This window comes from Ursus americanus, chromosome 18 (genome assembly GCF_024610735.1).
Source record: "Ursus americanus isolate L20-20 chromosome 18, mUrsAme1.1.p, whole genome shotgun sequence".
Classification (NCBI taxonomy): Eukaryota; Metazoa; Chordata; class Mammalia; order Carnivora; family Ursidae; genus Ursus; species Ursus americanus.
The window spans coordinates 9,331,747-9,357,500 of record NC_142144.1 but is presented as its reverse complement, the minus strand read 5'-3'; the positions used below and the strand labels follow the sequence as shown (position 1 = coordinate 9,357,500).

At 37.3% G+C, this 25,754-nt stretch overlaps 1 protein-coding gene across 2 annotated transcripts in view; it reads left to right on the top strand.

The window, feature by feature from the left end:
* PBX3 (PBX homeobox 3) overlaps positions 1 to 25,754 on the top strand; it is a 206,131-nt gene that overhangs the window by 152,681 nt on the left and 27,696 nt on the right. For both annotated transcript variants that reach the window (XM_045790928.2, XM_045790929.2), the window contains exons 3-5: positions 2,008 to 2,249; positions 12,923 to 13,113; positions 21,572 to 21,707. In XM_045790928.2, coding sequence (XP_045646884.1) covers positions 2,008 to 2,249; positions 12,923 to 13,113; positions 21,572 to 21,707 — 569 coding nt within the window. The remainder of the gene's footprint in view (positions 1 to 2,007; positions 2,250 to 12,922; positions 13,114 to 21,571; positions 21,708 to 25,754) is intronic.

Below are 25,754 nucleotides of genomic sequence, written 5' to 3'. Positions count from 1 at the left end.
AAATATCCGTAGGGAAAAGATCAGTATGTATAAGTACAAGGGGAAAACTGGAAACCTGGAGGAATCTTGAAGGTAGATTAAAAAAACCCCCGCATTTCCAGGAGAACCACCAGTATCTGTATAAATACAAAAGAGAAACTGTGAACACACAAAAGTGTGAACAAAAATTTAGTTGAAAAAGGAGAAACTTAAGGACCTCCCAAACAAATAATATAAAATGAAGCCGAGCCCAGAGTGCAAGAGAAGAGGCTGCGCAGTAAGTCCTCACTGCATGCCAGATGCACAGAAAACTTGGTATGTGCAACTGCAAGCATGTCGAGGCCATGGGATTTTAACATCTAACAAAGTGAATTGGAAGGGAAGAAAATTAAAGATGTTAAATTAAAAATACCAACGTAACCAGTATTTGCCAGATCCAGAAGAAATAGCAAATACATGTTTTTCTGTTTTTAATTGTCAGCAATGTTGATACAGATCCTGATTTTATCTTATTTAAGAGAGTTCTCTAACTTTCTGGTTCCCTAAATGAATTTATTGTCTTAGTATATTACAGTTTTCAAACCTTATTTATTTGCCTCTGAACAGGCAACAGATATAATTTTAAATTATTGTGAGTTAGTTTTATTACCCAGTTGAAATTATTCTGAAGTATATTTTTAAATGAAAGTGACAGCTTTAAAGTGTTTTGAGGGAGGAAATTAAAGTTGTGCATTTGAGTTAAGACAACCGAGAGCTCTGTCATGCTGTGGGTGTAATTCAGGACATCTAGGAATGAAATCTGTTCTTAAAAGAACTGGTGGTAGTTTTAGGTTAGCATATAAAATCACAGAGCTGGTGCTCAGTTGAGTACTTGGCAGCTTATAGATGTTACTGTCATGTAAGTTACACTAGACACAGAGTGTGCACCACTGTGGATAAACAACAACAGGCACAGACGAGAAAGGCAGAATCCAAATGCAGACATGCAAGATGCCAACTTCCCCGCCTCCCCCTTCCCCAAGATGCCTTGTAACTAGTGTGGGGAACCTGCTTTTAAACAGATTTACAGAGGTTAATTGGGCTGGGATATTTTAGATTATGTTACACATTAATGAAAATGCTGATTTTGAGCTGTCATGACTCCAGTGCTTTTTATACCATGATAATTATTTTAAAACTTTGTCTTCTGTGTTGTTGAAAACATCTTGGCAGAAAGCCTATGTGACCTGATTAAACCTATGAATTGTCAGCTGTGATCTATAGTTCTCAGATGAGGTTGCTGACTGGGCATCACTTAGGAAGTTCTTGATTTAAAAGCAAAATTAGATTGAGACTACTGTGCCCAGCACCGTATTGCCATTCCAGTGGTACATTTTTAATACTCTGTTTAGGCTCCTGATTTCACAGTTTGCAGGCAATTGCTTAACAAATTCATTCATTAATATATATATTTAAAGCATAGCTAATTGCCTCATGATGTATGAATTTCTCTTCTCCCCCTAAAATTGCACAATGGAAACTCCCATCTAATCCTGTTTATTTTCTAATTTTTGGATATAGTTTGTGAATGAATTATTCTGTGGGATTTTAAATTCTGTTCTTCTAACCGTACAGAGAAACAGACTAACTACTCTTAGATGCATTTGTTTTATATCCTTGGAATTATTTTTTTTCCTTTCTCAAAACCCCACATTTTTTACCCCTTTCCCATTTTGTGCTTAAATCCTCGAAATATGGGAAGATTGATGTTACATAGTGTATTCTGAGAAGCCAGGGTTACCTTTTCCCGGGGACCCAACCCAGGATAAATTGAGAGGAGGTAATAATAGAAATTCTGGGATGCATGTAAATATTCTCTCGAAAAGCATTTTCATACTTATGCTTATTGATAAATGTGAAAAAAGAAATTCTCAGCATGAATTGTAGTACACTAATGTTGTTTGATCATTTTCTCAAATAAACAAAAATACTCACACTATTTGTCCTATTTCTCGCTTCTTCTCTCTCTGTCTCTCTCTTTCCTTGAAGGTCTCAGCATCAGAGGAGCCCAGGAGGAGGACCCTCCCGATCCCCAGCTAATGAGACTGGACAATATGCTTTTGGCAGAAGGGGTTTCAGGTCCTGAGAAAGGTGGGGGATCGGCGGCAGCAGCTGCAGCCGCGGCAGCCTCTGGAGGTTCTTCAGATAACTCTATTGAACACTCAGATTACAGAGCCAAATTGACCCAGATCAGACAAATCTATCACACAGAACTGGAGAAATATGAACAGGTCAGCAGCCGCCACTCTCATAGTCCTGCACAAACCCTCTATTGCTCTTCTATTAGACTGCGCTAACCAATTCTGAGGGCCGTGAGGGGTAGGTGTTAACACAAAGAGCGAAATAAATAAGGTCAATGCAAAAACCCAAGTGAATTGTTGGATTCATGAAATGAAGTCCCTTTGAGATCTCAGAGGTGAAGCGAAACCTATTTTGTCCCATCTACTTGTTTTAGTTTTATTCATTCCTCACATTCACGTGCCCTTACTACCACACCTGCCACCATCCTTCCCCTCTAACCTCACTGCTTGGTGCCCTTCAAAGCTCTGGATAATTAACATTTACGCACTGGCCTTGTTCATGAGTTTTAACAACTTTGAAAGGGAAGCACTGCCCAGGGAGCTCTTCTTCCTATGCTGTGAGCTCCAGAATCCTCCCAGGAATTAGTTCTTATGGATTGTGCCAGACTATAGGGGAGGGAGCTACCATCACAAAGTAAGCAGGTTCTGGCCTTTCTCTCTGAAGAGGAGACCCCCAGGGTAATTATAGGTACCTTGGGACATGGAATACTGGGCATCGTGTGCTAAATTCCTGAGTAGATGGGGGGTGTGGATTAAAAATGCTATCCTCAGCAATTATGTGAACCTAAGGGATCTTTGATTTCAAGCTGGGTCATTGTTTAGGTACCACCAAGAAAAAAGTGAACACTACCCAGCTGAGCTATAACATGCCGTTGACTGTCAAATGCTTCCATACTTCACAGAGATGTTAGAAGGTAGGAAAAAATAAGTCTTAGATTCAGTGACATCAGGTAAAATCTTGGTAGTTCATTTTAAACCTATTTTAACCATTAGTTTCAACCTAAAAACCTATTTAGTTTGAAGAATTTTTCACTAGCAGATAATTTTAAAAAACATTATTATGGACATATTTAAATGTACTCCCAAATAAAGAGAATATTATTATGTTGACTCCTGTGAAATTGCTAAGTTTTTTGGTCAAAAACAGTTGTGTACTGGCAGTTTCATAGAGCCCAACCTAAAGTAAGGCACTGCCTAGACACCCATCACCCAGATACAGAATGCCAGTATTTTGCTGGCCTTATTCTGCCTATCACACACACACACCTTGTTTTGGTTTTGGTGAAGTTTAAGCATCATACCGTTTCACCCACAAATACTTCACTGCTCAGTCAGGCACTTCGTGAAGTCCAAATACTTTAATGTGATGTGGGTGTCCTGGTCAGTTTTATTACTGGTTTTTCTTCGAGTTCCCTGCATAGTTTCAGTTGTATATGTTATTTTTTTCATTGCCTTCTCAAATATTCTGGATATGGTGGTATTAAGCAAATGTTGGATTCTGTTCCAGAGGTGAGTGTGTTTTGAGGGAGGGTAGAAAGTTTATGTAGCTTGATGTTAAAATTCAATATAAATTAATATTATAATATATTGTCTTTTTTTTTTTTTCTGCATAGTACTTTCTGGGGTCTCAAACTGTATCTCTAGCCTCATGTGTAGGGATCATTTTTAGTGGCAGAAGTGCAAATAAGCATTTTGGAAAAATTATCTTATGTATGTACCTGCAAAAAAATGGAGCTTTCTGATTTGACGTGTGAGTAATTGAGAGTAAACAAAAGAAGTCATGGTTGAAAAAGTTGCCCTGAGCATAAACAGAAGAAAATGGCTCCAATTTGTAGTATAATCTTAATCACATAACTTTATGTTAAATACATCTATACATACTTACTAAATAAATACCACCATTCACCTTGCACGGAAAGATCTATAGTATTAGGGGCCAAGCGGCCCAACTGTTTGGATGAAGAATTAATGTGGTTCCCTTACTGTCTACTGCCATGTTTCTTCATACCAGCTTCCCTTTTTTCTCTTTCTTGCCCTGTTGGAAGTCAGGTGAGGCTGTCATCAGTCAGTGTCACCAGGGGTTTGGTTTTGTTTTGTTTTGCTTTAAGAATACACACGGGTTCTTCAAAAGTTAATCTATAGTGCGTATTTTTAGATTTTTTTGGATTCAATATATTGGGAAATAATGAGTTTTAAAGCGTAATAATGAATCTTACTTCTCGATATATTCAGTAACCTAATAAAAACCACTTAAATATATATTGCCTTGCTCATTTTTGACACTTTCTGAAGGAAAAACACAGACATATGAAATCACTGTAGTTTTATGGACAAATAAATAGATGGAATGTGATGACTGGTTGGCTGATTAACAGAATTTAAGTTTACAAATTTTCTTCTGTAGGTTCTAAATTGTTTCAGAAACAACAGAGCAGCATTTAGTTCGCTCGAGTCGTCAGTCGTTGGGGCTGGCTTTGTAGCTCTTCTGTCTGTAGTTCCTAAGTTATTAGATCAGTGAGTTGTGACATAAGATAGTTGCTTTTTACAAGTCTTAGGGATACAAGTTGTGGGCTCTGTCTGGGCTAGACCTTCCAGGGATATGCTCTGGAGCTGCTAGGAGGGCTAAGCAGAACTAAGTGAGATGAAAGGTGGCGTTTCCAAGATCGGTGGCATTATAATTTCCATTTTATAGATGAGAAAATGAGACTCAGGTTGCACGATTTGTCCAGTGTCACACATCTGGTTAGTGTCAGAATCAGGTATTGAAGTCAGTTTCTGACAATATGCCTTCCTTTTCCACTGAATTGTGCTGCTACTTATATAGAATTAGAAAATAATTCAGTACATTCTGGCTTTCTCTTATTTGCTCATGTTGACTTGCATTTAAAATGGGATCAGAGTAGAGATGGAAAAAACAACTATTTTAATGACTTTCCAGAAATTATACTTTTCCTCCTAAAAGTGAGCATGAGTGTTCTGAGTGACAGAAGCTTATTACTAATAGGAAGAACATACATGTTAAGGCAGTGGCTTCATCAGAAAATTGTGTTGAGTCTTTTACTGAAAGAAGTGAAAACTACATTGGAATCTTAGAGCTATTCACTCTACTGTGTTTTGCAATGAAGCTGTAATGAAAATGTATCTGAAGCCTGTTTAGATTTAGATTGCCATAAAATTAACAAACACTACCACTGCAGTAAATTAAAGTACCTTATAAACACAGCCACATTTACAAAGCTAAGCAGACTAGAGCTACAGTTTGAGCAAAATTAAATCCAAGCTGCAAGGCTCAGTTTTATATGTGTGTTTTAGGAATGGTACTGTCTTTAAAATCCTGTCCTTTTTTTCCTCCAGAAAATGTCCTTTGATCTTATGTCTTCATTACATAGCTCAGATATAATGATTTTTGGTGATAACTATCTAAATTCACTTATAAACACTTTTGAAATATTAGGCATAGAATATATAGTAGAATGAGGTTCTTGAATATTACTACCACCCAAGACAAATCAAAACTATTTCACTTTTCTTTTGTTGATCCTGACACCCAACAGGATTATATGATTTTCTGAAGTTTGCAGCAACTGTCTTATAATACTTGGTTTGGGGTGCATTGCTTCTCTCTTTAGCTAGGGGAAAAACAAAAACAACCTGGTTGCTTCTTTGTCTTTTTGTTGATTAGCTACAGGTTTTGAAAAATGCTTTCACTATACCTTTCAAATATGCTCTTAAGATTAAAGGCCCAACTATTAGAATAAGTGAATTCCTAATGAACTTGAGCCAGGGGTCCTGGGGAGCCTGTTTTTAAAAATTGAAGGCCTTCTGGCTTCCTCCACCTCTCTACCAAAGGGAAGTGGACACATTGGTTTTTGCAAATGAAATTTGACTTAGACATTTGTTCTCAGTTAAAAAGAAAAAGATATATCACGCTTGTGCAGCTCTCCCACTTTGCTTGTACCAGAAGAAATGCTTGTACACAGGCAATTCACTCCATAATTTACAGCTGCTATAATAGAGATGACATATTGAAAGCTATCTACTATAATTATATTGAAATACATTTTTGCTGAAGGCAAAAGTGTTGTAAGGGTCCCAACCCTCCCCAAGCATCTGGGAACTTGCGTTCTGAGTTCACGGATGTCTTTTGAATTCACCTCAAATCAGGTGAAGCATTGGAGCCAAGCATGCACACTGAACATACCCAAGGCCAGTAAGGTACCATTCAACTACTAAAGGACTTTCAGACCACAGGGAATTAAATTGTTGGGGGAATGGAGAATGAATGTGGAACCTAAACCATCGTAAAGGCATGTCCTTGTGCTTTTTGAGGATCTCAACATTTACGTGCTTAGATTTGCTGGCAAAATCTCCTTTGCTTGTAAAGGAGTTTTATTTTTATCAGGTTAAAAAATGCTGATGTTATTACATTAGAGGTTGTGTAGCCCAAAAACTCCTAATCCCATTTTTGCTGCTTGTTCTTAAGAGTTAAGCAAGAAAGACAAAAGCGTCCTATCTGATGGAAACTTTGTATTTCATTTTCCCAGGCAAGGCTTTGTCATTCACTGCTCCAAGGGAAGAGTTTTACTTCTTGTCAGCTTTCATGCTGGGTCTTTTCCTTGGCTGGAAAGAGTGTTTGAGTGTTCCCCTTTTTTCCTCCAAGTTTCTACTTTATTAGTTCTACATACCAAATGTATCTTTGACCACAAACTTGATTAATAAAATGAATTGTTTTATATTTGAATATTCTTTTGTTTTCAACTTCCATCTGTACTATTCAGGCAGTGGAAAGGCCTGAATATATTGACTGTATTAATTAATCAGAGTAGGGACTGCTTGCAGAGTAGCTAAAATATACAAAATACGAATTTCATGTAATTGCCATTTTCATTGTCAATAACTGCCACTTATTAAGTATTAATTATGTCCTAGACTGTGCAAAGAACTTAACATATGGAATATACTCCTTACAAAATCCTCATGAGATAGGCCCCTAAATCATGTAATTAGGTGAGATGTGTTGAGATACAGTAGGTATTTCATCTTTGTGGCTGTTCCTTACTCATATTGGTCTCATGCTACTTGGCTTAGAAAAAAATCTTTAAATCTTGACTTTTATCCTAGAACAAGAAGAATTTGTTGATTTAGTAAGCATTCCATAAATACAAAATCTATGATATTGGACTAGAGTTACTTAAAGACATCTAGAAAATGGATGCATGCAAATTTGAGGGGCAATAACTTTTAACAGAGATTTATTCTTTCTTTGAAAAGTAGATTTTAGAACGGGGGTATCATGATCAGTTGACTGCAGTTAGCTTCTCTAGATGGTTACAAAAGACCAATTCAGTTTTTAGGTCTGATCACTGACCCATTTTAAAGCTTCCTCTAAAATTAGTGCTTGCTCACTGTCTGATTTTATATGTTTACATTCAGTGATGTGAATTTACAGGCAAGAAAGGGATTGTATCTTGAGTTCACAATGGAAAAAAAGCACCACCACAAAACAAATGAAACTTTAACAAAGTTAAACAAACCTGAAAGTTTAACAAACCTGAAAACTTTAATTTTGAGTGTAAATGAAATATGTGTGGAGATAGAGGAGCCAGTTTTACTAGCCAACAAATATCATTAAAATCATTGTCATAAATCAAATATTTCAGATCTTCATTTGGTTTTGGATTATTAAGGAGAAAGGAGCAAATGGCAAGGAGAAAGTCTCATAATAAGAGCTGATTGAAAGTGTTTTTTCAGATGAAGCTTTTCGTACTTTATGTTCATTTAACTATGTTACTGCTATGTGTGTTTTAGAACACAAACAAAAATGCGCATCTTAGATAGCTTTCAACAGTTGGATTAACTGAAAAAGAGGTTTCTGCCATTATCTTAAATCAGAAAATTCAAGGAATCAAAACTCTTATTTCCTGAGTATTCCAATTAAGCAAGGTGTTTCTACATTTGTATGGTGGACATTGACCAGAAAAATTTTAACTGATAATTTCACTTGGAAAAATAATAAGGCAATGAAAAATTTCTCCAATGTCTATTTTAATAGGATAGTCTTACAGGTATGACAGAAGCTGTGATAAATGTTTGAAGCGAACATCCCACATTATAAATGGCATCGATGCTAGTATGTGGTTGGGTGGCCCTTCAGAACAACTCTGCAATCATTTGATCATTCTCACTGCATTTATATGTTTAAAAAATGTATACCTTTTAAGGACTAGAGGATGAGGCAGTACTGTGCTGTGCTGTGAAACTGGTACAGATGATGCTGTAAATGAGGCTGTAATTTACTTTCAGTGGTATAAAGGAAAAAAATCACTTTGCCTAAAGTGTATGCATCTTTCTTAAGGGTGTACCCAGATTTTAATTATCTAAATGTAAATACTTAACGAATTTTACTTAGAGTAATGAGCTAAAGTGCACACTACATAAATGAGATGTTCTAATTAATCATGTATGAACTACTGGTTTAAAGAAAAGCTATGTGAATTCTGTGAATGTTGGGCTATTGCCAAATTGCTAATCAGCATTTGCATTCATAGATGAGTTCACTTAATAAGTTGTGAGACATTCAGCAAATGTTTTAGGAAATTATGAGTTTTTAGATGCAGAAACTTTTTGCTTTTAACCCTTTTTTTTCTACATGCTTCCTAGAAACCATAGGCAGACATTCTTTCTGGAGAGATTAAAATGCAACCAGAGAAAAACTTAAGAGACCTAACATCTCAGGTATCATTCACACAGGGGTTTTGGATTATTTATCAAGACATACACCCTGTCAAAGATATATGTTACCATAATGTGTGAGCTAGGTTTTTAGGAATTTGCAACGTTATATGTGCAAATTAAAAATGCTTCCATAGTCCAGTACAGTGGTTCTCAAAACTTTTGGGTCTTAAAACCTTGACTCTTAAAAGTTATTAGAGACTCCTAAGAGCTTTTATTTGGTGGATTATATCTGTCAACATTTTTTATAAGAGAAATTAAAACTGAGAAAAATTAACAGTATATATTAATTAACGTTAAAATAACAATAAATCATTATATGTTAACCTAAATAACATTTTTTTAAAAATCTCTATTTTCCCCCAAACCTCAGCATCTATTGAGAATAATCACGTTGTTTTTATATTCTTGCCAAACTCTTTAATATTGGGCTCAGTAGAAGTCACCTGGACCTTACATGTGGTTCTCCGGTCAGTCTGCTGTAATGTGGTTCAAGTGTGCAAAGAGCATCTGGATTTGACCTCACACAAATATGGCACTGGGAAAGGCAGGAGTGTATGGTAATAGCCTTTGCAGATAGCCGTGGACTTTCTTCTTTGATATTACACCAAAACTTGACAAGTTGTAATTTCTTAAAGGTTAGTTACAATGCGGAGTTTGAAACCATACCAATTAACTCTTTGCACTCTGTTTCTTTAAAATCCATTGGTCTAATATGCAATTCAAATGGATCTTCTACCTATGCATGTTTTCGTAATATCATGCATTGATCATTTGGAAGATACTGGTTCACTGAGTTCTGTACATCTTCCAGTGTTGACACATTCCATTTTATAACACCAAAATATAGTTATTAGTATCAACACCAAGCTAATCAGAAAGTCTGGGAAACTGTGAAGCTCACAACGGTGGATGCAAGTTTTCCAAAATTCTAAAGTTCACTTGAAAACTCGTTATGATACACACTACTTACTGTCAGCTCTTTTACTTGACATGACAGGCACACTTCGTTTTTAAGAGGACATCTGCCAAATGCACAAGTCTGTGTAATTATAATTTGTTGGTTTTGCTTTTTTAAAAAATGGTGTTCCATGAAAAAAGCAGCTTTAGTTCACAACTTAAACAATCACACAAGTGCTTTTTCTCGAGATAACTATCCGTTGATATGCAGTAGAAGTGCTTTTTGTTTGTTTCCCATTTTGTCACACAGAATATTACAGACGTAGTGAAGGATTGAGATGTAATAAAACGAATAATTTCTCTTGCTTCACCAAGGACATTCATAAATGAAACTGTGTGTGTGTGTGTGTGTGTGTGTGTGTGTACGCATGGTGGGGAAGAATTAAAGAAACATCAAGGATTATTCAGTATGCAGTTTCCCAAAGAGTTTTTCTTAGCACATTGGTCCCCAAGAAGCCACAGACCTGTGCTGTCCAGTCTGGTTGCCACTAGCCATGGGTAGTTGTGGAGCCCTTGCAGTCTGGCTAGTTTGAACTGAGATGTGCTGTCAATGTAAAAATACATGCTGGATTAGAAAGCGTGCCCCAGAAAATATGTAACATACTTCACTAACCGTGTTTTTAAAATATTGATTATGTGTTGAAATGTTAATAGTTTTCATATAGTGGGTTAAATAAAATGTATTTTTAAAATTAATTTCACCTGATTCTTTTTATTTTTTTAATGTGGCTACTGGAGTTTTTTTGTTTTTGTTTTGTTTTTCCATAAGTGGCTTGCAATGTATTTCTTTTGGACAGCATGACTCTTTAGAGAAAAAAGATTTTTGTATCCAAAAAATCTATCCAAAAATGTATTTGGGAGAAGTTGGCTATTCCATTCCCCCTTAAAGTTTTATTCTGCATATCACCATATTAGTGTCGAGGAGTCTTGCAAAAACAAACAAAAATCTTTAAAAATTTTGGTTAACTCAGCATTTTCCAAACATACTGTATTTTTGAACCCTGTATAAACATTCTCTGAAACTAGCTATAGAAGCACATACTTTCTGAGCCCAGTGTGGGGACATGGTACTAGTCTAATTTTCTTCATTTTATTGATGAGAAAACAGAGGGTGAGAGTTTGTCAAAGTATATAATTTTGAAGTTATGTGAACATCTCTTTAGAGAAAGTGCAAGAAAAGAATATACGTATATTTCTTGGCAGGGTGACCCCTTGTTTGGCATAAGGTCGTGGAAGTTATATAATGGGGGCCAATCTTAAGTTTATTTTCATTTTGGTTTCCTTAAAGATAGAAAGAACTTCTGGTTTGAGAGCTACACAATTCTTTAACATTTTACTGTGTCATAACCTAGGACAATAAATCTTAGCCTTTTTTTTTGTAAACTGGCTAAGAATCTGAAAAGAAAACAGAACTCCACAGATTGTCCCTTCAGGTGTAATACATTTGCACACAACTTGGATAAGATTTCAGGGAGTCACAGACATTCTAATCTTATCCACAGACTGCAAGTGAACAATTCTTCACAGATGGTGTAGGGATAATGTACTTACAGATATTAATCAACATTACTCTCAAATTGTAATACCACTGACCAGTCAGTGGATGTTCATTGGATGCCTACTGTCTGTCTATACTGCACAATTCTGCACTCTGAAGAATCCTGTAAGTGTAACATTGGGGTCACTACTCACTTAAATTGCTTAAGACTTGAAACCTACAGGGGGGAAAAAAAGTACCCTTTAACTGATAAGCAAGACTCATTTTACCTCACCTTAGAAATATTTATAGAAAGGCTCCATTAAAGCTTAGAGTAACTGAAACACCCAGTGTACTTACTTGAAAGGTTAGTTCTCTAATGAGCAGTTAGAAAAACAGTCATGTGCTATATGTGAGCAATGTTCAGGATATCTGTAGGGAAGTGGACATTATTACAGCTTCAAACTATGTCTTGCCGTGATCAATGATTGTTCTGTCTGCTCGCCCTACCAGGGGCATCTGTGCAGTAAGATACAGAATCTCTCTGTCTTGCCTTTTTAATGAAAATGCCAGAAGATGTTCTTTTTATTCAAGGGTATAGACTGATGCTTTATTTACCGAAGCAGTAGTAGATTTCGGTGTAGGCCCCATTACTTGGTTTTATTGATCTAAACCAATATAGGTGAACTGAAAGAGGGGTTGAGGGTTGTTAACTTCAAAGTTTGAGACCCAAATCTGATCCTTATTTTCCTGCTGCACCTCCCCTGAAGAGTTGAGCTGCATTACCCGTCTTCCACGGATGGCTCCTATCTGCTGATAAGGCCCACACCACAGCCGAATTATTCTAGGACATTGGCATGCTTGGCATCCAAGGCCTTTTATGTCCTTCCGTGCACCTGAACCCCTCTTCTTCTCTACATGTTCTCTCATCCTCTGAACTTGCTGCATATCACTATTTCCAGGGCTTTTCTTGTGCCTAGCATTCTTCCTAATGTCTACCTTTATTCACCTTTCAAAAATCCTACCCATTCTTTAAAGCCCACATGAAGCCTGATGTGATCGCTGCCTCCAGATAAGAACACTCCCTCCTTGGAACTTAGGAAGCACTTATTCATATCTTTCCTGTGACACTTTGCACAGACTGCTTGTTTGAGAATTATTTTCTTATATATATTTTATCCTCCTAAAGACCAAGTCCACATCTTGCTCATTTCTCTATACCTTAATCGCATCAGGAAGAGTTTGCACTCCATAGCCCTTCAGTAAACATTTGCTGAACAAATGTAAAAACCCAGAGGAAAATTGGAGGTGCTTAGTATTGACAATACACATATATTCATATTCATACACAGGAGTTGGTAGAGCGTATCCTCCAATGGGAAAACCTCATTTTGGAACTGGGAAAAGGGTGGGTGGGAGGACAGTTGAGTGCTATGCCTCCTTTGCATGTTGGGCCATTCATAGTTTCAGAATTCTTGCTGCCCCATCTAACTACCACTGCCACTTGACAAGTGTCTTAGTTTTCATTTTCCCCTACCCACTGTATAATACCATTGGCAATTGCAAATGAAGTGGAAATTTAGATGGTAATATTTGGCTGTGATAATACAAATACCAGATTGCTAAGGAGTGACTTTTTTTCCCCCCTTTACAGGCATGTAATGAATTCACTACACATGTGATGAACCTTCTCCGAGAGCAGAGTAGAACACGTCCCATTTCCCCAAAAGAGATTGAAAGAATGGTGGGCATCATCCATCGAAAATTTAGTTCCATTCAGATGCAGCTCAAACAAAGCACTTGTGAAGCAGTTATGATTTTAAGATCAAGGTTCCTTGATGCCAGGTATGTGAGGCCACAAATCTGTTGTGTGGCTGTTTTTCTTTTCCCCTTTCACTCCTTGTATATTACTTTCTGTAAAACTGGCCCGTTGGTCTTCGATTCTTCTTTGATTTGGCTATAAGAGCTCTTCTCTACAACGGATAGGTAATTCAATTCGTGGTGCCTGCACTGTGAAGCCTCCTCTTGTCTGGGAGTGGTCCTACTATGAGCTACCAATTTGGTGACTCAGAAAGCAGATAAGATTACTGCTGGTACTAATGACTTAGGAAGATGTAGCCTTTAATTCTGATGCTAAAGAGTATTGTTAAGGATAATTTTCAGTATGTAACTCTGTTTTAACAAAGGTTTGCTTTCTAAGAATTTTTGGATGTTACATTATCTGTGCCTATTATAAGACAATACTTGGAAACACTGGTACTGCCAAGGAGGAAGTGGTGTTGTAGTTAATAGCAATGACCACAAAAACCACAAATACTGTTTTTCCAAGTCAAGGAAGAAAGCCTATCAGTTTCTTCTGTAAGGATGAAGATTTCCCTTTTATCTGAAATTTTCACCAAGTTTTGCAGGAGTTAATCAATTGTATATGGTGCATTGCACCTTCTAGATGACGTAGCAGAATTGTCGTCCTCCGAGCTGTCTCTGCGGGGATGCCTCTTGGGCACTGCTAAAGCTTGTGATCGGTCTTCAGCTTTGGAAAGGGGTTTCTGTTTTGTGTTGCTCTCTCTCCCTTGCAATCTGACAGAGGTGGCAGTTATCATCCAAATTTTACAATATTGAAGAAAATAACTAAGTTAGCCTCTCAACTGGAAAACAAGGTGTGTGGGACAGTGTTCTTCCTTAGAGGTCTTCCTTAGAGCCAAACAGAGAAACATATGCCACTTAACTATACTACCATTCTCCTAGTTAAGGGCTTTCCTTGGTTCTTTCTTCTTCCATACTGAATTAGTCACAAAAACCAGTGCTTGGTTTTCAGCATTGCCCAAATTAGCTCTTTTCACCCTCACACTACTCAGTCCATCCTTTTGTACCTGACTAGCACAGTTCCCTCCTGTGTCTCCCTGTCTCCAGTCTCAGTCCCTTTCTCGCCCCTCTTCCACACCCCTTCTCTGGTTCTGAAGCATCCCTATGATGCCCTGATTGCTTTACTTAAAAACCACGGTAGCTTTGCAGTGCCGGATAACTCACATACACACTACTTAACCTAGCATTTAAGGCCTTATATGACCTGTTTTCAGCCTGAATTATTTTTTTTTTGGTTGCTAAGATTCTTTGAAGTTTTATTCTGTTTTTTTCCTATTTAAAAAATCCCAAGCTCACTATGGAAAATTGGAAAATCTGTAGAATAGAAAGATGCAGGATAAAAGACAACCATATTTTTGCTACTCAAAGAAAAAAATCACTGTAAATGGTTTAGGATATTTCCTTCTGGTTTGGGGGCTTTAAAAAAATGTTCTTGTGCTGGTACAATGTGCATGATTTGGTTTGCTTTTTTAAAAAATTTACCATGAGTAAATACACATTTTTATATAGTATAAACTCTAATTTTAAATATTTTAATGGTTGAAGTCTACCAAATGGATATATGATAAATAATTTACCTAGCTATTCCTTCATTTTTGAGCATTTAAGTTGTTTCTATTAATTTCCATGATAGTTTCTCTCTTCTTTCCTTCCTTCCTTTCCTCCTTCCTTTCACAAGTATTTACTTATGCTGAAGATTATAAAAGTAAACAAGATAGGTTAACATATTTGCCCCAGTTGAGCTTACATTCTGCTTGGGGAAATAGACAATCAACAAGTAAATAAATACAGGCATACCTCAGCAATATTGCAGGTTCGTTCTAGACCACCACAGTAAAGCGAGTATCACAATAAAGTGAATCAGATGAATTTTTTTGGCTTCCCGGTGCATATAAAAGTTATGTTTACACTGTACTGTAGTCTGTTAGGTATGCAGTAGCATTTTGTCTAAAAGAAAATGTACATGCCTTAATTAAAAAATACTTTATTGCTAAAAAATGCTAACCATCATCTGAGCTTCCAGCAAGTTATAATCTTTTTGCTGGTGGAGGGTCTTGCCTCGGTGTTGATGCTGCTGACTGATCAGGGTGGTGGTTGCTGAAGGCTGGGGTGGCTGGAACAATTTCTTAAGACAGCAGTGAAGTTTGCTGCATGACTGATTCTTCACAGACGATTTCTCTGTAGCACGTGATGCCTTTTGATAGCATTTTACTCACAATAGAGCTTCTTTCCAAATTGGAGTCAGTCTTCTCAAGCCCTGCTGCTGCTTTATCAACTCAGTTGATGTAATATCCTAAATCCTTTGTTGTCATTTCAGCCATCTTCACAGCATCTTCACCAGGAGTAGATTCCATCTCAAGAAATCACTTTCTTTGCTCATCCAAAGGAGCAACTCCTCATCTGTTCAAGTTTGATCATGAGATTGTAGCAGTTCAGTCCGCTTCAGGCTCCACTTCTAATCCTAGACCCCTTGCTATTCCCACCACATCTGCAGTGACTTCCTCCACTAAAAAGTCATTATGAGGGTTGGAGTCAACTTCTCTCAAACTCCTGCTGATGATGGTATTTTGATCTTTTCCCATGAATCATGAATATTGATAATGGCCTCAGAATGGAGAATCCTTTCCAGAAAGTTTTCAGTTTACTTTGCCCAGATCCAGCAGAGGAATCACCATCTCTGGCAACCGTATCTTTACAAAATGTATTTCTTAAATAATAAGACTTGAAAGTCAAACTGCTTCTTGATCCATGGGCTGCAGAGTGAATGTTGTGTTAGCAGGCATGAAAACATAATCTCATTGTCCCTCTCCATCATTGCTCTTGGGTAACCAGGAGCATTGTCAATGAGCAGTAATATTTTGAAAGCAATCTTTTTTTTCTGAGCAGTAGGTCTTAACAGTGAGCTTTAAGATATTGAATAAACCATGTTGTAAACAGATGTGCTGTCATCCAGGCTTTGTTGTTCCATTATAGGACACAGGCAGAGTAGATTGAACACCTAAGTCTTAAGGGCCCTAGGGTTTTTGGAATGGTCAGTGAGCATTGGCCTCAGCTTAAAGTCACGAGCTGTATTAGCTCCTAACCAGAGAGCCAGTCTGTTCTTTGAAGCTTTGAAGCCAGGCATTGACTTCTCCTCTCTAGCTATGAAAGTCCTAGATGGCATCTTCTTCCAATATAAGGTTGTTTTGTCTACACTGAAAATCTGTTGTCTCGTGTAGTCACCTGCATTAATCCTTAAACCTCATGAACCAACGCCTACTATCTTCAGACTTTTCTTCTGCAGCTTCCTCACCTCTCTTAGCCTTCATAGAATTGAAAAGTGTTAGGGCCTTGCTCTAGATTAGGCTTTGGCTTAAGAGAATATGTTCTGGCCTGTTTGATCTTCTAATCCAGACCACTAAAACTTTTTCCATCAGCAATAGGGTTGTTTTCACTTTCTTATCATTCATGTGTTCATTTGAATAGCATTTTTAATTTCCTTCAAGAACGTTTCCTTTGCATTCACAACTTGGTTGACCATTTGGCTCAAGAGGCCTAGTTTTTGGCCTGTTTTACCAACTTTAGTGAAGACATGCCTTCCTCACTAAGCTTAATCATTTCTAGCTTTAATTTCAAGTGAGACATGTGCAGCTCTTCCTTTCACTTGAACACTTAGAGAACATTGTAGGGTTATTCATTGACCCAATACCAGTATTGTTGTGTCTCAGGGAATAGGGAGGCCTGAGGAGATGGAGAGAGACGGGAGAAGGCCAGTTGGTGGAACAGTCCGAACACACACAGCACTTGTTAAGTTTGCTGTCTTAGAGGGACACAGTTCTTGACAGCCCAGAACAATCACAATAGTAACATCAAAGATCACTGATCACAGATCACCATAACAAATGTAGTAATAATAGAGATGTTTGAAATATTGCAAGAATTAAGAGAATGTGACACAGAGACACCGAGTGAGCAAACATTATTGATAAAATGGCTCTGATAGATTTGTTCAGTGCAGGTCTGCCACAGACTTTCAATTTGTGAGAATTGTAGTATCTGTGAAGCACGGTAAAACAAGGTATGCCTGTGTGCTATAGTGTTCTATTCAGTTATGCAATGAAATGTAATAGGATGATAAGTCCTGTGAAGAAAATAAAACAAGGTAAGGGGCAAGAAAATGGTGAAAAGAGGATTCTATTTTAAACAGATGTTTATGGAAACTAGTGTTTCAGTGAAAATCTTTATGCATTGAAACTTTTTGATCTTTAGGATTATTTCCTAAGGATTAATTCTCAGAAATGGAATTATTAGATCAAAGTTTAAACATTTTTAGTGCTCTCATTTTATATCATTAAATTGTTCTCTCCTGTGATTAATACAAAATGAAATCCCTCTTGGTCTTACCTGTTTCCTCTGACTGGAACCACAACCCACCCCCCAAACCCCATCGCTGGCCTTCCACAGTAAACTCCCAACCCTCTCCCCAACTTGGTCATCACTGATGAGTTGTCATCTGTGAGGGTGTCCCGCATGGATCCTGGAAGGGAGCGAGTGCTTGTGTTTGTCGATTTAGTGAGACCTTGCTCATCTTTCCAGGCCCAGCCTAAATGTTCCCTTTTTAGGAAGCCCACTTTAATCACTCCACTGCACTAGTCCTTGCTTTCTCTTCAATACTGATAGTACATTGTTACAATTCTCTAGACCAAACTTCATTCAGACTGCCTTTATTGTAGCTTTTCAGGAACATTTCTTCTCTTCCCCAGTAAGCCACATTGTCACTGAAAAGCAGCCGCCAAGTCTTGAACGTTTATACTCTCCATGATTCCAGCAAGCTTAAATGCAGTAAGCTGCAAAAGGTAATTTGTTGGCTAGGCAGATGAATGAGTATTTCTGCTTTATACTTTTAATATCTCAAGTCAGGGTGTTAAGGTAGTGTCAGAAAACAAAAACGAAAAAATTTCAAAATTGCTTTTCAACTTTGAGTATTTTAATAAAAAATGTTATGTAACAAAGATACTTAAAAGCACCTCCTTCAGAAAGAAATCCTTCCTAACAATTGCTATCCTTATTTCCGCTGATACTTTCCCATTCTTGTCAACATGTGTGCTTTTTTTTATTACATAACTGCATTCATAATGTATCCACCTAAATGATTTATTTTTCTTCCAAGAAGAGGAAGTATGTTAAAAAGTCAGAGTGAGCAGAGGCAGAATGGGAAGGTGGCAGAGCTTGGAGCAGAGTCCCTTCTCCTGCAGAGATGGCTGTTAGTGATGTTGTGATGCTGATGGGACGCAGCCCTGGGACCGAGGCACCACTGCACACTGGCCTGAGGCACAGCCATTTAGACTGTGCTAGACCCTGCGGGAAAGAAACTTAGGGGGATGCTTAATGGGCATTTTCTACATGTTTTTCTAAGAAATAAATAAAGTGTAACACCAAGTTCTTCTGTTTTATGCCTTCAAGTGAATGCAAACACTGAGCTTCGGTTTCAACTCCTCCTGTAGTGCCTTTCAGCAAGCCCTCTACCCTGAGCAGCCAGGCTTTTTCTGCTCTAGGCAAACATGCTCATTCAGATATGTGACTTCCTTGCTCACTCTGGCTCCTCCTATGGCCACACTCACATTCTCCTGGTAATTGGACAAGTTGAAGCATGTACCAGTGCAAAACAGTTAAGAATACATTTGCATAGGTCCCTCTGCTCTTCTAGTAGAAGTGCCCTAGCAGTTTGGACATAGCCAGACTATCTGGGGTGAGGTGTTCTGTTCTGCTCAAATTTGTTCTCTGAGGTTTTTCAGTGTTTACTAAAACCATTCCTAGGCACAGTCGATAAACGAGCTAAACTTAGCTTTGCTTTCCCAGATATGTTCCTGCTCATTCCTCTTTTCATTTCCCAGAGAAATGCCCTTGTGTCAAGTCTCCGTCTTGCTGCTGGACTCCATGTTTTATTTATTTATGTATGTATGTATGTATGTATGTATGTATGTATGTATTGTTATTTTAAAGATCTAATTGGTTTTATTTAACCATTCAGGAACTATGCAGCATCCCATCTAACAAGAAAGGGCTCTCTGGACTCCATGTTTTAGACTTAAGAGTCCCAAATTTACAAGCTTACATATAATAGAATTGAGTGGAGTGACCGGATGAGGGACAGTGAGAATTAGAACAGATGGGTGCGTATCTGGGGGCACAGCCATCACTCAGCTTTAGCCTATGGCTGGCTTCTGAGAATGTGGGACTTGTGTGACTGATCTTCCAAGTTTTCATGAGAAGCCAGAAACTTAGATTTTCATGGGTAGGTCATTATTGTGTGGTCTCAACAAACACGATCTGTGGGCCAGGTAATTTATCTATAGATCTGACAGTTTCAGTACCTGTTCTAGACTTTTCCACCCTACTCACCTACACACCTCCTCATCAGGTGCCTCTCCAAAGCGCCCCACGTGAGAGGAGTGCATGACTGCTACAAAAGTCCCGGCTGCTGTTCTTGGTGTCTTTCTCTCCCTTTCCTTCCCTCCCTGTTTTTCCTCACCACCTCCCCTATTTAATTCATCATTACATCCCGTTGATCTTAATCCCTAAGTAGATCTTGAATCTCTTCTTCATCCTTCAGGGAACAACCGACGGTTTAACCTTCCAAAAAATTATTGAAATTAGGAAATTTCAGGACTCATAACCTGAGATGTTTTGATCAGACCTAGATTTCTTCCTCCCCTGGCTCTCCCTTAATGTTGAGACATAGATCACATACTTAACCTGCCGTATTAGTAACATCATTTTAACTAGAAGAATCTCATAGGGTCTACACGTGTTACAGCTGCCTACCGACTCTTTCCTGAGTAGGGGATATCACAAGTGAGATGATCATTAAGATTATTTGGAAGACAGTATTAAGAAAATTATTTGGGGAAGTATTACTGGAGGATCTAATTTAAAGTGAAGTCTGACAAAGGCTAATTTTCAGGCTGGAATTCTTTAAAATCATAATAACAAAGCCCAAATATAAGTAACATTTTTGCTGTTTGAAATAAATTGTTAATAAATACTTGGTCTTCTGACTCTGCCACCCCCTTCCTAGTAAAAACAAAGAAAATTTCCTCCCCTACTCTTTCCCTTGTGAGCAAATGATGCCTTAGTCCAGAGACTTGCTTAAGCAGAAAAATCTAGAAATGCTTAATGTATTTTTTCCTTACCTTCCTTCACTTTCTCCTCCACCCACTGCCCCCATCCAGTCCATCACCAAGTCCTACTATTTTTACCTTTCAGGTAGATCTTGAATCTTTTTATTTCTAGTACTCTCACCCTATGCCAGGTTACCATCATCTCTCAATTTGACCATTGGAGTTGTCCCCTTAAATAACTACATTTCCTGGGGCGCCTGGGTGGCTCAGTCAGTTGAGCATCTGCGTTTGGCTCAGGTCATGATTCTAGGTCCTGGGATGGAGATCCCCACCGTGTAAGGCTCTCTGCTCAGTGGGGAGTCTGCTTCTCCCTCTCCCTCTGCCTGCTACTCTGCCTGCAAGTGCTCACGCTTACTCTCTCTCTTTGTCTAATGAATGAATAAAATCTTTTTTAAAAAATCTGCATTTCCTTTCATGCATTCCTCCTTTCATGCGTTTCCTGCATTCCTCCTCCAACTATTCTTAGCAGTCAGAATGGTCTTTTTGGAACATAAAATTTAAAGCCTTTAATAGCTTCCTATTGCACTTAAAATCCAAAAATCCTTATGGATCCACTAAGCCTGTATATAATCAGGCACCTGCCCATCCTTCCATACTCAACTCACGTTCCCTGATTTTTACTGTGTTCCAGTCTCCTCTACCCCTTTGGACTTTTCCAAGCTCTTTTCTGTTTCAATACCACTTTCTCTGCTCGTTCCTCTTCCCCTCTACTCTTTGTCTGACTAATGCCTGCACATTCTCCAGGTCTCAGATTCAGTGTCACCCCTTCAAGGAAACCTTTCCTGACTCCGTAATCTATGTTAAATTTCCCTCTTATATGCTTTTGGTATACCTTATACTTTTCCTTCGTGACCCTTGATATGGTCACCATAATTTGTATTTATTTCCGTGATACATGTTTAATGGCTTTCTTCCCCCTAACGTTCTGCTCTGTCCCTTAACCCTCCACTCTCCTGTAAACTCTCCCATAGGTCTTACCTGTTTTGTTCCCACTGGATCTTCATTGAGAACCTATAACACATTAGATCCTTGTTGAATAAATTAAAGAATTGAGTTAATTGTACTTCACATTCTTGTATTTTTAGTGATCCTACATCTTAAAATGATTTGGGTAGTGCTTTGGAGGATGCCAAGAGCATAACTGCAATATCATTGTGATAAATCAGACCCTAAAAATGTTTAAAACTAGAAATCCGGTTTTTTTGTATAATTGTAATCAGTATACCCCTCTTTGGTTAAGGCTAATTATAACTATAATTCTCTTTTGGTTCTTGTCATAGACGAAAAAGGCGTAACTTCAGTAAACAGGCCACAGAAATCTTGAATGAATATTTTTACTCACACCTCAGTAACCCCTACCCCAGTGAAGAAGCCAAAGAGGAGCTGGCCAAGAAATGCAGCATCACAGTGTCACAGGTGAGAGGACACCATGGGTCTGTCTTGTTTCCCTATTGATATAGGAACCCTATTCTTTCCTCAGGGTATCACCAAATTTCAGATCCATGTGTTCCATCATCAAAGAAGATAAAAAGAAAATATAGATATTTCCACATTTTTATGCAACCTTTTAAAGCTTAGGTAATTTTTTTTTAATCCTAAGTGGCAAGGAATCAAGATAATCACCCACCACCCCAGTGTAAATCTTCTATAGAGAGGACATAAACATGCCATGGGGAGAGACACGGTTTATTCTTAAGTGACTCTTCAGTAAATGGCATGTAGTCCTGCTTTCCCTGATTTAGATGACTGACCTAAGCTTCTACCAGTGAGAAACCAATTTATTTGTTGCCGAAAGGAAATTTAATATAACTCTTTGGTGAAAGCTTTGAGGAATTCACTAAGTCTTTTCTTGGTAACCATGCTATGATATTTGGGTCCCAAGGATTTCTTTGCTTCCTTGTTATTCATTAAACAGAAGAATTAAGTTTTTACCTGTCACTGTTTGTTTGTTTTTTAATGTTTATTGTAATAAATTGTGGCCCTGAAATTAGCTGTCATCTTCTAACAAAAATACATTTAGTTTTAGGCAGATAGACGGGTATTTAGATTGAGGAGTGGAGACAAATAATCAACTGTACCTCCTTATAAAATAAGTATATTTTACTGGCATTAGCTCTAAAATATAATTTTATTTAAATACTCATACTGTTGTTTATAGACTGACATCGGGATAGCTTTTCTTTATAGCACGCAAATGTGATAATTACCAACCAGCTATTACAGTGGAACTCAAGGAAAAGCTGACCTTTGGCACAAATTTCGATGTTTCCTATTGGGACACAAAAATTTTAAAGTAGTTTTTAAATAAATATTCCTAATGTACATTTGAAGTCCAAGATATTAAAGATCCCCTTCAGATTCCACTGAAAGTTTTATATCAGTATTTTAAGTCATTGTTCTTTAAGGCATTGGAGTCTGGGTTTGAGATAATTTCCAAATTCTGTTTTGGCATTACTTTCCATGGAACCTCTAGAACAATCTTAGATTCATAATTAAGCTATCATTTAAGAGAGTCATTCTTTTACGAAATAGTGGCTTATCTTGATTCCTCTTGCTCAGTTTGAAATGGAATATAATTGATTTTAGTTACCAACTTGTGAAGACGTATATAAAGCATTCCTATCTGGGTTATCTAGTATTCACTGCCACTTGAACTATTAAGGTGTAGTATAATGTGCTGGGTCATACGGGGAAGATGAATTAAGTGGGTATTTTTCTGGTATGCGCATTTCCCCTGAACATTAGTGAACATGCTAAAGACCAGTTGATGAGGCCAAGCCCCATTTACTGGCTCTCCCAACAACTCTCTGACTTTAGAATTCAAATGTTTGCCAGGTCGATTTCAGTTAAGGTGTTTTCATGAGTCTGCTGCTTTTTTACTTCTGTAACATAGTTACCATTGGAGAATAACACAGATTATATATATTTTTTGAAAGCGATACGATCCTGGCTTTTCATTAGTGTAGTACCAGCATTTTGTGTGTAATGTAAGACTTGCCTAGCACGTGCTGTGTAATAAGTGGGAGAAAAGTTTCCTTCTGACTACTCCAAACCATGGAGGTTTTGCTCTACTTCTAAAATGCTAGGAACACAGTACTTCTTTTTTTAAGTACATTGCTATATTCATTTCACTTATCTTCTGATAGAAAAACAGCTTTGTTAGGTTTAAAAAAAATTTTTTTTTGGTAATTGCTTGAGACATGGCAATAATAGAGACTTAGATTAGTCTGTCTACAAAGCGAGACTTGCTGACCTTTTTTCTCTCAGTTCAGCCTTTCAAATGCAGAATTTCAGGGATCTGTTTAAGCATTAAATTGTGACAATTTCCTCCCCTCTTTACCCTTTTCCTGCCTAAAGAAGTTAATTTCCCCTCAACAATTCCCCTCCTACACATCTCTGAAGTAGGAACAATGATGTTATCATTTTAAGTATTAGACATCAGTTGCTAGCCTTACAAATTAGTGCCCTGTTGTTTAAGTTGTTTAGAAGTGAAAGCAGAGAATGTTCCAGACCTGACAGGTTAACTACTTTTTAAAGAGAAAAAGCATTGTTTAAAATATACATCATACTAAAATACAATTAAATTTAGAATCCAGAAATTGTTCATGTACAAAACTAACTTAAAAAAATTGAAATCCACTGAAAACAGGCAATTGTAGCAACATAATTTTCGCTAGACTTAGGGTATATGAAACTGATTTATTCTTTATTGCTTAAAATACTGCTTAAAATCATAATTAAGCATAAGTAAGGAACTTACAGGAGAAAATGTAAGGTAATATCTTTAGTACTTTGAGGGTAGGAAGAAATTACTTAAAAAGAACATAAAAAGTATAAGCAACAAAGGAAAAGACTGATAGATTTAGTGGTAGAATGTTTATCAAAGTACTTAATGGAGACTGAAACATCAACATGATACAGCCATTTTAGTAAAGATTGGATCAGGCAGGAATCATCAGTAGATATTAAATCTAGGGGAAAATTTTGATGAAGAAAATGGTCTTAAAGTGGCTCTCCATAGGCCCTTTGTTAGTTGCAAGGGTTTAAAAAAGAAAAAAAAGGCAATTATAGAGTGGAGAAATGGGACAAACCTGCTCAGGTGATTAGAAGCAACATCACCAAAGGGGGACAGGTAGACGTTGTGTGCAGTGTTTCATCCAGGAACGTAACCTGAATCTAATCACTAGAAAACATCAGACAAACAAAACGAGGAGTATTCTGTTGGAATGGGAGCAGTATTCTTTAAAAATGTCAGAGAAAGGCCATGGAAATGTTTCACACTAAAAGAGGATAGAGACATGACAGGTAAACGCAATACCTGACCCTAGACTGGATCTTGTACTGAAGGGGGAAAAAGTGCCGCAAAGGATATTGGGTTAAATTTATTAACGTCAGTTGTAATTTGTAATTGTAGTACAGGGATATAAGGGAATATCTCTGGTCTGAGGGAATACACACTGACTTATGTAGGGATAAAGGGCCATGACGTATATAATTTACTCTCATACGGTTCAGGGAAAAAATGTGTGTGTATGTGTGTTTATATATGTGTGCATGTATATATATAAACACATGTGCATGTAGATATGTAAACACATACACACAAACATGTGTAAACACAGAGGGAGAGTGTGCATGCATGAGTACACACAGATGATAAAACAAATGGGGCAGAATGTTTAATAACAGGTGAATATGAGTAAAAGGCATACACAGATGTTCTTTGTACTATTTTTGTTTTTGCAACTTTTTTTTGCAAGTTTGAAATCATTTCCAATAAAACCTTTTTTAAAATATGAAGATAGCCCACAGACTGCAAGAAGGGATTTGTTAAGTGTATAAGCAAGATTAAAATCCAAAATACATAAAGATTTCCTATAAATTAATAAGAGAAAAAGAACATATTTGAAAAATAGATAAGACACAAATAAAGACGTCACAGAAGAAATATAAATATTCAGTTATATGAGAAGATCCTTCTTACTAATAATCAGGAAAATGTGATTTAAAAACTGCAATGAAACCACATTTTACATTTCCCGGGTTGTGACGGAAAATCCTAAATTTGACCATACTGAGTCTACACATTGTTGGCGAGAATATACAGTAGCAGGAACTCTTAAATATTTCTGGTAGGAATATAAATGGGTATAGCCACTTGGAAAACTTTTGGCATTATCTTATAAATTTGAATATACCTGTACCATTCAATCCATAATTTTACCTCTAAGTGAAATTGCCCTAGAAAACTTCTTGTGTATGTATACCAGGAGACATGTAAAAGCATTCATTGTAACATTGTTTGAAATGGCAGAAAACTTAAGTAAGACAGTTGTCCATTGATTGGGGAAATGGATAAATCCATTTGCTATAATCCCATCACAGGCTACTATATAGCCATGAAAAAGGATGATCTACAACTACATACACCCAATTTGAATGAATCTTAGAAACAATAATGAA